Genomic DNA, 14,418 nt, shown 5'->3' with positions numbered 1-14,418 from the left:
CCTGTGACAACAGCACATATTTCTGATATCATTATCTTTTGAAATGTGTGTTGATAAAATGAAAAATCTGCTCATCTAATGCCACATTTCTCCTGTTTCCAATAATTCTTTTAAACAGAGAAAATAGTACTGATATTAACAGAAAAATATTTGTTGGAAAAAATATTGATCAGACCGTTCGTCTCTCCTATATGCCAATATTTTGTTTGATCATTTTTATTTTATTAAATTTTATTTAAAAATCATTCTTTAATATGTAACATATCAAGAAAGGAAGCCAGAATGATTTAGAGTGGAGGTAGATTTTGGCTTCAGAAATCAGATCCAGATTTCAGGAACCCCAAAGTTTGGATCTGGATATCTGGTTTGACTAAATATTTGAATAGCGACCATATACAACTTTTGGATCTTGGTTCAGGTTTTGTATGTCCCCCAGAACTCTGGAATTTGGGGATCTGGTGACTGGGTTTAGTTCAATCTCTAGTTAAGTATACTCTTAAATTTCATTTCTTAAACATTTTGCTCCTTTTTTCAGCTTAGATGGTGAAACTAGACTGGTCAGTTTACTTTATGCTTTTATTTACGCAGTAGCTAACACAATACTGTCACATCTGAGTTTGTGGAATGGCAAGGAAATGTTTAAATTAAAAGTAAACCTTGTTATTAAACTTTAAAAATAATGACAATATTTATTTTCTTTTTAGTATTTTGAAAACTTTTTATTTGCAAAACCTATACATGGAGTGTAAATGCTGAAGTGAAAACTTTAAAAACTATAATTTTTCTTACAATTAAAACACTTACTCTAAATTGGTTAAACAAGAAATTACTGGGTGATTAATCTGTCTGTCCTCTAAACCTGATTTTGCCCCTCTGTATTTGAGACATCTTCGGTTGACTTCAGTAGAATTTGTATGCAAGGATCTTTTGCAGGATTGGGCCCTCTCATGCTGCTGTGACTTTTAGAAAGCACTGTGATCTCCAAACAAGCTATCCAACATTCAGTCTAGCAATGAAATGGCCATATTTCAGATCTAGATGTTTATTTCAATAAAACAATGTTCAGTGAATTATTGTACCAGCAGTCCACTTCACTTTCTTCTGCAGAAGGAGCCTAACAGACTGAACTATTACAAATTATATTAGTTACTTGAAAAACAATTCCTTATTTTGTAAGTCATTGTCATCATATACTAAAAAAGCTGTCACTAGCAACAGATAATAGCATACAGAACCTTCTGAAAAAAAGGATATAAACTACTCATGTGAATCTATCTCTGGCTGGCAGTGAACAAAAATTGTTGCCAGTTGGTAGCTATTTGGAGGCCTATATGAAAGGAGCTGGTGGGTCTCACTCTGCTTCCAACCTGGACAAGTGTCTATATATAATAAAATCCATCATCAAATTTGGTTCTAATTCACTCCTCTTTTTGACAGCCTTAGAAGAGAAGGCAGTGAATGAATGTGCTTGAATGTTTATTTCTCAACCCCTAAAAGTGGGGTAGGCTCATTTGGAAGCTTGCAGTGCTGTTGCCCACTGTGTGTAGCTGCTCTCTGATTAACTTAGAGGACTGCTTTTTCCAATGCTGCCAATTTGTCAATCCTTTTTCTGGATTCCCCCCAAATTCACTTAAATAGCATTAAGATAAATTAAACAATAAAAACTACACTATTAAAGGACTCAGAGGCACAAGTTGAGTAAGAGGCTTTTTGTGGGTGCTAAAAGCAAGGTTAGCACTATAGACTGAGGAGTGTGGCTTGATTGAAGCATCATCTCAAATAGTTTTTCTATTTTGAGGGTATTTTGTTACCCCCTTTTATTATTTTGGAGTGTTCACATTGACGCAATACCAGCTTGGATTCCAGGTTTTAATAAGTTGTAAAACCTGCCAGTAGCAAAATAGCTAACAGGCAAGCTGAATAAATGGAGGTGAATGCTTTGTGATCAGCCATGGGACTAGGCACTGAACCTCTGTTCTTTCCATCTATTGGAAACTGTAACACAATATTTTGGTTGACTTCAGGAGAGTAGTTCCACATTGTTAGTTTTCCATTATAGTAAATCATATGAAATGTACATAAACAACACGGAGGATGTGTGAAATGGAAATGGTGCTAAACATGTTGGGTAAACTAGTCAGGAGATTTTGCACGCCCAGGTCTATACTAGGTCCATATGAAAAAATATCTACATTTCAAGAGCTATAGGTGGATAATATTAAAGATGTTCCACTTATAAAATATCCACATAGAATTGTATGCTTTTTAGATAGGAATGAGAACAGTTGAAAAAATTGTATTTGTCCCCATATTAGAACAGGCTACTTTGTACGTGTAACACTAACGCTTGCTGGATGGTGCCTTTGACAATGTTGCCCTCTAGTGGACATAGACGACATAAGACAAATGTTTTATGCGGACCACTTTTTTATAAAGGGAGCTGGTATTGACCCCTATATGTTATTTTCTATTATAAACAATTCTTGCAATCCTTTTTTGAGAACCTCTTACACTTCCATTGTTTGCAGCAGACCTTTGAAATTTGCAGGGAAAAACCCCTGCCATTTTCTTGTCCCATTATTATTTTTTTCAAATTTGGATGAGTTATAAGGTGTTGAAAATCAATATAAACCATTTCTGGCTTGCATTGTTATTGCTTAATTTTGTCAGTGTGCCAAAATCTCTGAATATTCTAAGGCCTGGTTGCTGCTGTAGCAGCAGCATACACTGTACTGGGAATTTCCCAGAGCAGAGACAGGCCATCTGCCTCTTTCCCCACTCCCACCAAGCAATTCCCAAAAGCTTGCACTTGGCCCCAAGGCGTATCCCTCCATCTGCGGGTGCTTCATGGGGCATGAACAACAATCATTAATTTATTACACCATAGCCTAACCTACTTGTTTGCCAAAAAATTACCAATGTTCCTAACACCAATTGGCTCCACCAGATTTACAAAGATTTTAAGCCATAGTGCAGAGATGGTTTTCTACCTGTCACAGCTATTTTCGGCACTATGTCAATAAGAATTGCTTGTGGCATGGTTAGGTACTGAGCATGGTTGCCAGTGCCAGAGAGCCATGTGCACTAGAGTTTCTGTTGCAATGGAGCTCAAGCAGTTTTGGCATCCTATTTAAAAAAAAATAATAGAAAAACAAGTTAACAAAAAACCCTTGGGTAGACACAAAAAAGTATGTGTTAACTAAAATTACCCTTAACTCTTTAAACTATATTTAAATTAAATGCTGTGTGCTGCTTTCTTTGAAAACTATTGTAGTGAGATCCCTGATTTTTATGGCCAGTTTTAGATCAAGGTAACAGCTGCTGAATAAAGACATGGAATTTATTGTTCTCATAAGAACAATTAGGTCTGTTATTTTTTGTAGCATTCCTTGTTTGTTAGATGCAAGGATAGTTCATTTAGGTGTTTTCTTAATTTTGCAAAGAACTCCCTGGGAAATGTGGTGATAACGTTAGCATTATTATTATTCCTGATGTGGCAGCTTTCAAAATGATGTTTCTATTATGTGCAAGCCATTAAAACTCAGGGTCTTTGTACTAAATTTAAAACAGAATATCATGAAAGGACTTCTCTCTTTTTTTCAAGTATTCTTTTCCTAGAAAACACTTTTGAACATATTGAGTGGTTTTCAGATTTTTTTTTTTAAATTAATGTGGTCTACTAAAACTGGTCTACTAAAAAACAGAGCGTAGCCCTTCCTATAAAGGTGTATTTTCTGTGAAAGTACTTAGGCAATAAAGAGTTAAAAATCTGCACATGAATCATGTCTCAATAACTTTTAAGCTATTTCAAATTGTTTACTTCTTTGCTCTAATTTTCAAAATAATAATGAAAACAACTGTGTTTGGCCTTTGTCTTTCTTTTTAAACACTTCTGGATGAAAATCGTAAAATATAAATGAGATTTTTTTCAGTCACGTCCTTTGGGCAAGTGACTGATAGTTCAGCCAGATCCCTGGACAAAGACTGAAATAATTGTTATTCTAATGTTGTAACTATTTCCATTTTTCAATTTTCTTAAGTGGAGCAGAGGAGCAATATTTGTATGCTGGATCTTCAGTCACAAAGGCCCAGTGACCAAAATAATGAGTGGCTCTAGACCTATTCATTATATACTGTTAGAAAGTTCAGAAACCTTTTTCTATATTTAATATAATAAGGAGGAAATGAAAAATAATATATATTTAATAGAGACATTTATAATTAATTGTCATACCAATATCAAATCATAAAAAATAGAAATGGAATCTTTAATATAGATTTATGAAGGCAGTTTATTTTATTCAAGGCTAGTAACAATGTGTTGACCTTCACACAGGATTAGAAAATAAAAAGTAAATTATTAAAACTGAGAGAGAGAGAAAGTAAGTATCTATCTATCTAGTCAACCTACCTACTAGCAAATAGCAAAGAATTTTACCATGTTTAGTCAATTTCCAAAAGAATATCTAGGATACGTTCAGTATTTTTCCAACTTTGTTGTATTAAAATGTTGCTTTCCAATCTATGATGCTTTGTTTTCCTGCTTCTTAGGGAAAGACTGCGTAAATCACAGGCTGTATAACCATTGCACATTTTGCTTTTTTCCAGGGGCTAGAAATCCATATATTTTGTATCTAACCCAATGCTGAGAGTGTATTTCCCTTAAAATACATCAGCTTAGGACGTGTTGGATACCTACAGTGTATGTTTTGCCGGATGTGATTGCATGATCATTTAAGGCATTTTGTGGTTTTTCTAGAGAATAAAATTGATTGTCTGAGTGACCTACAGAACTTGCAATGCACAATTCTGCAGCCTTCAGCAGTTTGCCACACTTTTTAGCTTGTGACACTTTACACTGATACACAGCATATCTAGTACACTAACTGCACATACATGCTACGTGTAGTATACATGCATATTATATGAAATATTCAGTGATGTGATATAAATGTTTATTTTACTCATTTAGGGTCACTGTAAATGGTGAAACAATTAGGACATACCAAATGAAAGACCATAAAAATATATCCCATTCCACATGGTCAGGTGTTTTTCCATTTACAGAAAAATACTTGAGAAATATTTTTAGAGAGTTCTTAAAAATAAATTGGTACTTTTTCCTGTGTGTAAAGTACCAGGAATCTAAATATACAGATGGTAGAAGAGAAAATTTTTAAGTAATAAAAAAATGTCTACATAAGTTTCTCTGTAAATTACAATGTCACAGTTTTAAGGTGTGATATGTTGTGATCAGTCAGGGCTAGACACGAATGCTATATCTAATTGGAAATAGTTAATTCCAAGTTCTCCAAAAATTATAATAGCTTTTATGCCTTTGACATTTGTATGAGAAACTGTTAATTCACTATAAATAATCCTAATATGAAACAGAACTTTACATTACACTGGCTAAATGATACATCTCCCCTCATTTCTTCCCCCTTACAAAAATATGGCATTGAAGTTTACTTCAGATCAAATTAGAGTTTACCTAACATGAAGGGGCTAGAGTAGGCATAAGGGCACTCAAAAATCCCCATATCTTGCCAGAGGAAGAACTGTTGTAGAGAGACAGGAGGGGAGGGATAGCTCAGTGGTTTGAGCATTGGCCTGCTAAAGCCAGGGGGTTATGAGTTCAATCCTTGAGGGGGCCATTTAGGGATCTGGGGCAAAAATTGGGGGCTGGACTAGATGACCTCCTGAAGTCCCTTCCAACCCTGATATTCTATGATTCTATGATAAAGCTGCTTTCAAAGGATTCCATCACGAGGCTTGGTATATGGCAAGTGCTGGGGTTGGGGTCAGGGTCAGGGCCTCTGTCATAAATATAAAGGGAAGGGTAAACCCCTTTGAAATCCCTCCTGGCCAGGGGAAAGCTCCTCTCACCTGTAAAGGGTTAAGAAGCTAAAGGTAACCTCGCTGGCACCTGACCAAAATGACCAATGAGGAGACAAGATACTTTCAAAAGCTGGGAGGAGGGAGAGAAACAAAGGGTCTGTGTCTGTCTGTAGTTGTCTTGGCCAGGGACAGAACAGGAATGGAGTCTTAGAACTTTTAGTAAGTAATCTAGCTAGGTATGTGTTAGATTATGATTTCTTTAAATGGCTGAGAAAAGAATTGTGCTGAATAGAATAACTATTTCTGTCTGTGTATCTTTTTTGTAACTTAAGGTTTTGCCTAGAGGGGTTCTCTATGTTTTTGAATCTAATTACCCTGTAAGATATCTACCATCCTGATTTTACAGGGGGGATTTCTTTATTTCTATTTACTTCTATTTTTTATTAAAAGTCTTCTTGTAACACACTGAATGCTTTTTCATTGTTCTCAGATCCAAGGGTTTGGGTCTGTGGTCACCTATGCAAATTGGTGAGGCTTTTTATCCAACATTTCCCAGGAAAGGGGGGGTGCAAGTGTTGGGAGGATTGTTCATTGTTCTTAAGATCCAAGGGTCTGGGTCTGTAGTCACCTAGGCAAATTGGTGAGGCTTTTTACCAAACCTTGTCCAGGAAGTGGGGTGCAAGGTTTTGGGAAGTATTTTGGGGGGAAGGACGCGTCCAAACAGCTCTTCCCCAGTAACCAGTATTAGTTTGGTGGTGGTAGCGGCCAGTCCAAGGATAACGGGGGTAATATTTTGTACCTTGGGGAAGTTTTGACCTAAGCTGGTAAAGATAAGCTTAGGAGGTTTTTCATGCAGGTCCCCACATCTGTACCCTAGAGTTCAGAGTGGGGGAGGAACCGTGACAGCCTCAGCACACATTGCTGCAAAGATACTAAATAATGCTGTTGCCCATAGGGTTGGCCTTAATTTAGATGGGCCTCCAGGGCAGTCTAAATTACATTGAGTGATTCTGGCCCCCAAAGCTGCCTAGAATTGAGAGGTGAGTTAAAGCCATTTTAGCCAGCCCTCCTGCACAGAATTTCACCCCTGATTCCTCTCTTTTTTCCTAACAAAAAAGCCTAAATTCAAATAATTTTACCTAATTTTGATTTCAAAGCTCTTTCCCAGATTGAGTACCTATATACTAATAGATATTTCTTTTTTCTTAATCTTGGTTTGTAATAAACTGCATCTTGAACAGAAGAGGTTATCATAGAATAGCTGACACATTACAGATGACTTTATAGTACACACCATACATATATACCCTGATCCTGCAAGCATATACCTACATGCTTACCTTTAAATTCAAGAGTGGTCCCCTTGACTCTGATGGGGCCACTCACATGCTTAACATTAAATATGTGCCTAAGTGTTTGAAGGATTGGGGTACATTGTACAGTGCAATATAGGGCAAACTGTAGTTTGGCTTCTGATGGGCAATTTAATGCCTTGTGTACAATTATTTAATAAACATGTAGAAGTTGCAGTACAGTATATATATATTGACATAAACTGGTAAGTGACTCTTTATGCCTTTTTAATTGTGATAAATCTATTTTTTCAGGTTGAACCAACCACAAAATTATTTCCAGCAGTTTTTATACAACCTATGAGCACAAATTTGTTTCATTTCGAACTTGGTAAATTAAAGGTATTTGTAATTGTTTTCTATCAATAAATGTTGCTATTTTAAATCTGGTAACTCTCACAGAAAAGCCTGGTAGTGAGATCCTTGTATTGTTAAAACTTAATTACTTTTACAAAACACGTAAATTGACTATTATACAAGGGCAAATTATAATTCTCAAAAGAGGTGAGCCTAATTTCAGTACAGGACAAATTTGTAGAAACTATAATAAAGAACAGAATTCTCAGACACACAGATAAACATGGTTGGTTGGGGAAGGGTCAACGTGGCTTTTGTGAAGTGAATTCATGCCTCACCAGTCTCTTAGAATTCTTTGAGGATGTGGATAAGGGTGATCCAGGGAGTATAGTGTACTTGGATTTTAGAAAGCCTTTGATGAGGTCCCTCACCAAAGGCTCTTACGGAAACTAAATAGGTTAAGGAGGGAAGGTCCTCTCATGGATGAGTAGCTCATCAGTAGCTAAAAGACAGGAAACAAAGTGTTGGAATAATTGGTCAGTTTTCACAATGGAAAGAGGTGAACAGCAGGCTCCCCCAGGGATCTGTACTGGGATCTGTGCTGTTCATTATATGGGGTGAACAGTGAAGTGGCAAAATTTGTAGATGATACAAAATTATTCAACCTAGTTAAGTCCAAAGCAGGAGTTAGAGTGATTTTAAAAAAACGCGTGACTGGGCAAAAAAATGGCAGATGAAATTCAACATTAATAAATGCAAAGTAATGCATATTGAAAAAAATAATCCCAACTATACAGATACAACAATGGATTCTAAATTAGCTGCTACTACCCGAGAAAAAGATCTCTGAGTCACTGCAGATTGTTTTCTGAAATCTTCTGTACAGTGCACAGCAGTGGTCAAAAAAGCTAACAGTATGTTAACAATTAGGAAAAGGATAGAAAAGAAGACAGAAAAGATTGTAATGCCACTTTATAAATCCATTGTGCACATACATCTTGAATCCTGTGTCAAGTTCTGCTTGCTTCATCTGAAAAAGGATATAGTGGAACTGGAAAATGTTCAGAGAAGGGCAACAAAGATTATCAAAATTATGGAACAGCTTCCATGCGACGAGAGACTAAAAAGATTAGGGCTGTTCAGTTTAGAAAAGAAACGACTAAAGGGAAATACAATAGAGGTCTATAAAATCATGAATGGTATGGAAAAAGTGAATAGACAAATGTTATTTATCTTTTCCCACAATATAAAAAATCAGGGGACACCTACTGAAATTAATAGATAGCAGATTTAATACAAAAAAGAGGAAATACTTTTTCACCCAACACATCGATAAACTGTGGATTGCAATGGGATGGTGTGATGGCCAAAAACATAACTGAGTTCAAAAAAGAACTGGATAAGTTCATGGAAGATTGATCCATCAATGGCTTTTGGCCAAGATGATCAGGTATGCAACCCCACGCTTGGGGCAACCCTAACCCTATGACTACCAGAAGTCGTGTGGGGAAGGTGTGTGGATCACTCCATAATTGCTGTGTTCTGTATGCTCTTCCTTATGTTCTGGAACACACTACTGTCATAGATAGGATATTGAGCAAGATGGACCATGTTCTAAAACAAAACTACCTTTGTCAAAATAAATTAAGTACCCTTGATATCTTTAAAGTTGAGTTTGTTTGCTTATTTGCAAATTTATAAATTTCTGTAATCCTCAGTGGGAGTCTCCCAGTGACTAGTGAAAAATAACTACTGTTATACAGAAGCCACATATTTAAGAGTGTGTGTCTGTGTGTGTTTTAAACCATTATACATGGTAATATTTGTGCCATAAGATGTTGGTAAACAATTTAAAATATTTTCTTTTTAATTTTCCAATTTATTTATTGCAGAACACCATGCCTTTATCAGCAGCTATCTTTAAAAGTGAAGAGAAAAATCCCATTCCTCAGTGCCCCCCACGCCTTGATGTGCAAACAATTACACCTGTGCTCTGGAGCAGAATGCCTAACAGCTTCCTGAAGGTGGAGACTGAGCGTATCAGTGAACGCCATGGTTGGGTAGTGCAGTGTCTGGAGCCACTGCAAATGATGGCACTTCATATTCCAGAGGAGAACAGGTACATTTGGAGAGAACCACAGTGGTTTTCTTGTGAAGGAAATATGTAGGGGTAGCTGACTGAGGTCCCTCTTTCAGAGGGGTGTCCTCAATGCCTAGGAGTACAGTCAGGCTGTAGTCTGAATTACTTTGACAGTCATTTAGAATTTCTAATTTCATTTACTGTAACTAACATCCAGTATATATGTGATTTAAATATATGTTAAAAGCCAAATAATCTTGATGCCATTTGATCACTTTACTGTAGGTAAAATAGAACCCTTTACAGACATTAGGAGAATATCTGATTTTGTTTCATTAAAAGATAGAGCTAGACCTTCTAAAGTACTTTGGATTGAATCTTCACCCAGTTCAAAACACAAATATAAATTACATGCAAATGCTGTAATTCTGCTTCTTTGTGTTGTTTTTAAAAGTATTTAATATTTTCCTATAATCTACTTTAGTTTTACAGTCATTAAACTACATATTCTTGATTGAAATAATATTTTAGAAATCTAAACTCCCTCTAAATTGCACTGAATGTTCAATTTTATCTTCAGAGTTACAGTAATGTAGTTTTGGCTGTTTTATTTGATATTCTAATATGCATAACTTGATCCTGTGCAAAAATGTAGTTTTTTAACCATATTTCTTTTGCAGACTGATTTAATAATTCTGCTTTTGATAGGTCAATTTTAGGGAAATTTGGTTCAAGAAAAAGAGCTAAACATAGTGTACTTTATCCAGAAATACTACAATATTCTTCAGAAAGGCTCCAAAAACACTGCATCTTATATTGATGTTACTGAAGTGTTTTGGACCTTTAAAGTAAAATATTGTCTTTTGAAAATTAATATTCTTGAATGGGTACTCAGGTGCTCTGAAAGCTTTTCCATATATTAGATAACTTATCTGCCATATCCCTTTTATTTCAGTATTTGTCCTCTCCTAACTAGGGATTTCTAAATTATCACTTGCTGGTTAAAAGAAAAGGAGTACTTGTGGCACCTTAGAGACTAACCAATTTATTTGAGCATGAGCTTTCGTGAGCAAGAGCTCTCTTCATTGGATGCATTCCAATGTAGCTCACGAAAGCTCATGCTCAAATAAATTGGTTAGTCTCTAAGGTGCCACAAGTACTCCTTTTCTTTTTGCGAAGACAGACTAACACGGCTGTTACTCTGACACTTGCTGGTTAGGTGATGTGGACATAGCGATTATTAGGTACTAAAGTGAATACATGTAGTGTAAAACAGAACTAATCAAAACCTTATCCTTTAACTCATTATACCATTATTCCTATTTTCCCCCAGTTTGTTTGTGGATGTATTTAATGAAATCTCATTTATGATGTTCACTGTCATGTTTCTTTGGTTTGCATTACAGGTGTGTTGATATATTGGAGCTATGTGAACAAGAGGATTTGCTGCAATTCCACTACCACACTTTAAAACTCTATAGCTCAGTTTGTGCACTGGGTAATAATAGAGTTGCTTATGCACTCTGTAGCCATGTGGACCTATCTCAGTTATTTTACACAATAGATAATCAGTATTTACCTGGACTCTTACGCGCTGGATTCTATGATCTACTTATCAGTATTCATTTGGAACGTGCCAAAGAAGCCAAGCTTATGATGAACAATGAATTTATCATTCCAATTACAGATGAAACTAGAAAAATTGAATTATATCCTGATGAATCAAAGAGACATGGGTTACCAGGAGTTGGGCTTAGCACTTGTTTGAAACCAGGTTTTAATTTTTCTACTCCTTGTTTCATTGTGGCCAGTGAAGAACATCAGAAGCCCAGTCCAGAGATACCACTTGAGATACTCAAAACCAAGGCCATAAGCATGCTGACAGAGGCAGTACACTGTAGTGGTGTTCATATCCGAGACCCTGTTGGAGGGAAAGTTGAATTCCAGTTTGTTCCTGTTCTTAAACTTATAGGAACTTTACTTGTAATGGGGGTTTTTGATGATGATGATGTGAAACAGATTTTACTTCTTATTGATCCCAATGTGTTTGGAGAGCACAAGGAAGAAACAGAAGAGAAAACGGATAAGGAGGAAGTTACACAGATTGAAGAAAAAGCTGTGGAAGCTGGGGAAGAGGCATTAAAGGAAACTAAACCGCCGATGAAAGGCTTAGTGCAGACAAGATTACCTGAATCTGTTAAACTCCAGGTGACCATTTTAAAGTAAATGTATATCAAATGTAATACTGATGAAACAAGAATAGGGTATGACGTCTAGTGTTTGCAGCCAGTAACCTGGGATTCAGGACTCCCAGGTTCTAGTCCTGGCTCCATCATTGACTTGCTGTGTGACCTTGAGCAAATCACTTCACATGCAAGGTACTTGACATGCATGTTATGGGAGAGAAGAAACATTTATAAAGCACTTTGACAGCATCCAATGAAAGGCAGTGTATAAATGCAAAATAATGTAGATCATAATAATAAAATATCTGTATATATTTATTATTACTTGTTAAAAATCAGAGTTAGTGAAAAAATAAATATTTTTATTATTCTAATTTTTATTGCCTGGCAAATAGAAGAACCTTTCGTATTAGTGTGCAGTGTTCATTGTTGTTCTTTCATTTTAGAGTTTATGGTTTAGATTATCAATTAAGATATTTAACTCTCCTCTATTTTTTTCATGCTAGATGTGTGAGCTACTCAATTATTTCTGTGACTGTGAGCTGCGACACAGGGTTGAAGCTATTGTATCATTTGCAGATAATTATGTGTCAAAGCTGCAATATAATCAGAAATACAGGTACAATGAACTCATGCAAGCATTAAACATGTCTGCTGCTTTGACTGCCAAGAAGACAAAGGAATTTCGCTCTCCCCCTCAAGAACAGGTAAAATAAAGGACAGGAGGGTTTTTTTAAAGTGTGATAAGTGAGGAAAGGAAGAGGTAGAATTGTCTAACTCCTAAACTAGAATTTTGACCCTGGGAGAGATGGAACATCTTATGAAATAGTTTATTAGGCTGCCACAAGATGTTACAAGCCAAAATTTTCAAACCTGAATTCCTGAATGTAGGATCCTATATCCATACTTAAAGTCTGCCTAATTTTGTAAAGGTGCTGAAGTTAATAGGAACTACAGGCAGTCAACTTCTTTGAAAATCAGGCCACTTTTATAGAAGTGACTAAATGTGGATCTAAGAACTTAACTTTCACGCATAGGTCTGAAAATATTGACCTTAGACCCCTGAATGGAACTCTGTGAACCTACCAGTTTTTGCTTTGCAAGTACTGTTGGTATGCATGAAAATGGACTTATCTTGTAACCAACTGACTTCTCCATTTCTAAAAGTAGTTCCTCAGTTTTGCGGGGGGGAAAATTCAAGGAGAGAGAGAAAAATGTTCTGATTTGTTGGAAATCTATGAAACACCAGAGTCAATTAATTTACCTGTTATTTGCTTCATAGTTTTTGTGTGTACTGCACTAGAGATGCATGCAAAAGGTAGCAGGCATCAGGTTTGTTATGGAGCTAATTTTTTGATAGTTTGTTTTTTCTGTTTTACTTATGTGGGGCTTTGGGAATGTTTGTTTACTTTTTCAAGACAATTGGCTAATGTCTCCTCTAAAACTTTTTTTATTGTTGGGAATCTTTTTATATGAATCATAATGAGGGCTGTTGATTAATCACAGATAACTTACATAATTAACTTTTAAAAATTAATCACATTTTAAAAATTAATTGTGATTAATCACAGTTCTAATTGCACTGTTAAACAATAGAATACCAATTGAAATTTGTTAAATATTTTTGGATTTGTTTTTTACATTTTAAAATATATTTATTTCAGTTACAACACAGAATACAAAGCGTACAGTGCTCACTTTATAATACTTTTGATTACAAATATTTGCACTGTAAAAATGACAAACAAAAGTAGTATTTTTCAATTCACCTCATACAAGCAATCTCTTTATCGTGAAAGTGCAACTTACAAATATCGAATTTTTTGTTACATACCTACACTCCATAACAAAACAATGTAAACTTTAGCGCCTACAGGTCCACTCAGTCCAACTTCTTGTGCAGCCAATCGTTAAGAGATACAAGTTTGTTTACATTTACAGAAGATAATGCTGCCCGCTTCTTATTTACAGTGTCACCTGAAAGTGAGAACAGGCGTTCACATGGCACTTTTGTAGCCAGCAGTGCAAGGTATTACATGCCAGATATGCTAAATATTCATGCTTTGACCACCATTCCAGAGGACAAGCTTCCATGCTGATGATGCTTGTTAAAAAAAAAAAAAGCATCAATTAAATTTGTGGCTGAACTCCTTGGAGGAGAACCTGGAGTGCCTTCCAAAATCTGAGAGGGACGATGTGTGGTGCATGCTTTCTGATGTCTTAAAAAAACAACACTCTGATGCAGAAACTACCAGAACCTGAACCACCAAAAAAGAAAATCAGCTTTTGGCTGGTGGCACCTGACTCAGATGATGAAAATGAACATGTCGGTCTGCACTGCTTTGGATCGTTATTGAGCAGAATCAGTCATCAGCATGGACGCATGTCCCCTGGAATGGTGGTTGAAGGATGAAGGGACATATGAATCTTTAGCTCATCTGGCAGGTATTTACCTGCCAGATGCTGGCTACAACAATGCCATGCAAACACCTGTTCTCACTTTCAGGTGACATTGTAAACAAGAAGCGGGCAGCATTATCTCCTGCAAAAGTAAAAAAAATTGTTTGTCTGAGCAATTGGCTGAACAAGAAGTAGGACTGAGTGGACTTGTAGGCCTTAAAGTTTTACATTGTTTTATTTTTTAATGCAGTTATTTTTTTCT

General features: G+C 36.0%; 1 protein-coding gene across 16 annotated transcripts in view; it reads left to right on the top strand.

Annotated features, from left to right (window-relative positions):
* RYR3 (ryanodine receptor 3) overlaps window positions 1-14,418 on the top strand; it is a 581,477-nt gene that overhangs the window by 264,051 nt on the left and 303,008 nt on the right. For all 16 annotated transcript variants that reach the window (XR_012159473.1, XR_012159474.1, XM_073348839.1 and 13 more), the window contains 4 exons: window positions 7,449-7,535; window positions 9,383-9,609; window positions 10,977-11,778; window positions 12,263-12,463. Coding sequence is in view for 14 of the 16 variants with exons in the window: in XM_073348839.1 (XP_073204940.1) it covers window positions 7,449-7,535; window positions 9,383-9,609; window positions 10,977-11,778; window positions 12,263-12,463 (1,317 nt within the window). In the remaining 2 variants the exon portion in view is untranslated. The remainder of the gene's footprint in view (window positions 1-7,448; window positions 7,536-9,382; window positions 9,610-10,976; window positions 11,779-12,262; window positions 12,464-14,418) is intronic.

The sequence above is a fragment of the Lepidochelys kempii genome, chromosome 6 (genome assembly GCF_965140265.1).
Source record: "Lepidochelys kempii isolate rLepKem1 chromosome 6, rLepKem1.hap2, whole genome shotgun sequence".
In the NCBI taxonomy this organism is placed as follows: domain Eukaryota; kingdom Metazoa; phylum Chordata; order Testudines; family Cheloniidae; genus Lepidochelys; species Lepidochelys kempii.
This window is presented reverse-complemented; position numbering and strand designations above follow the sequence as displayed.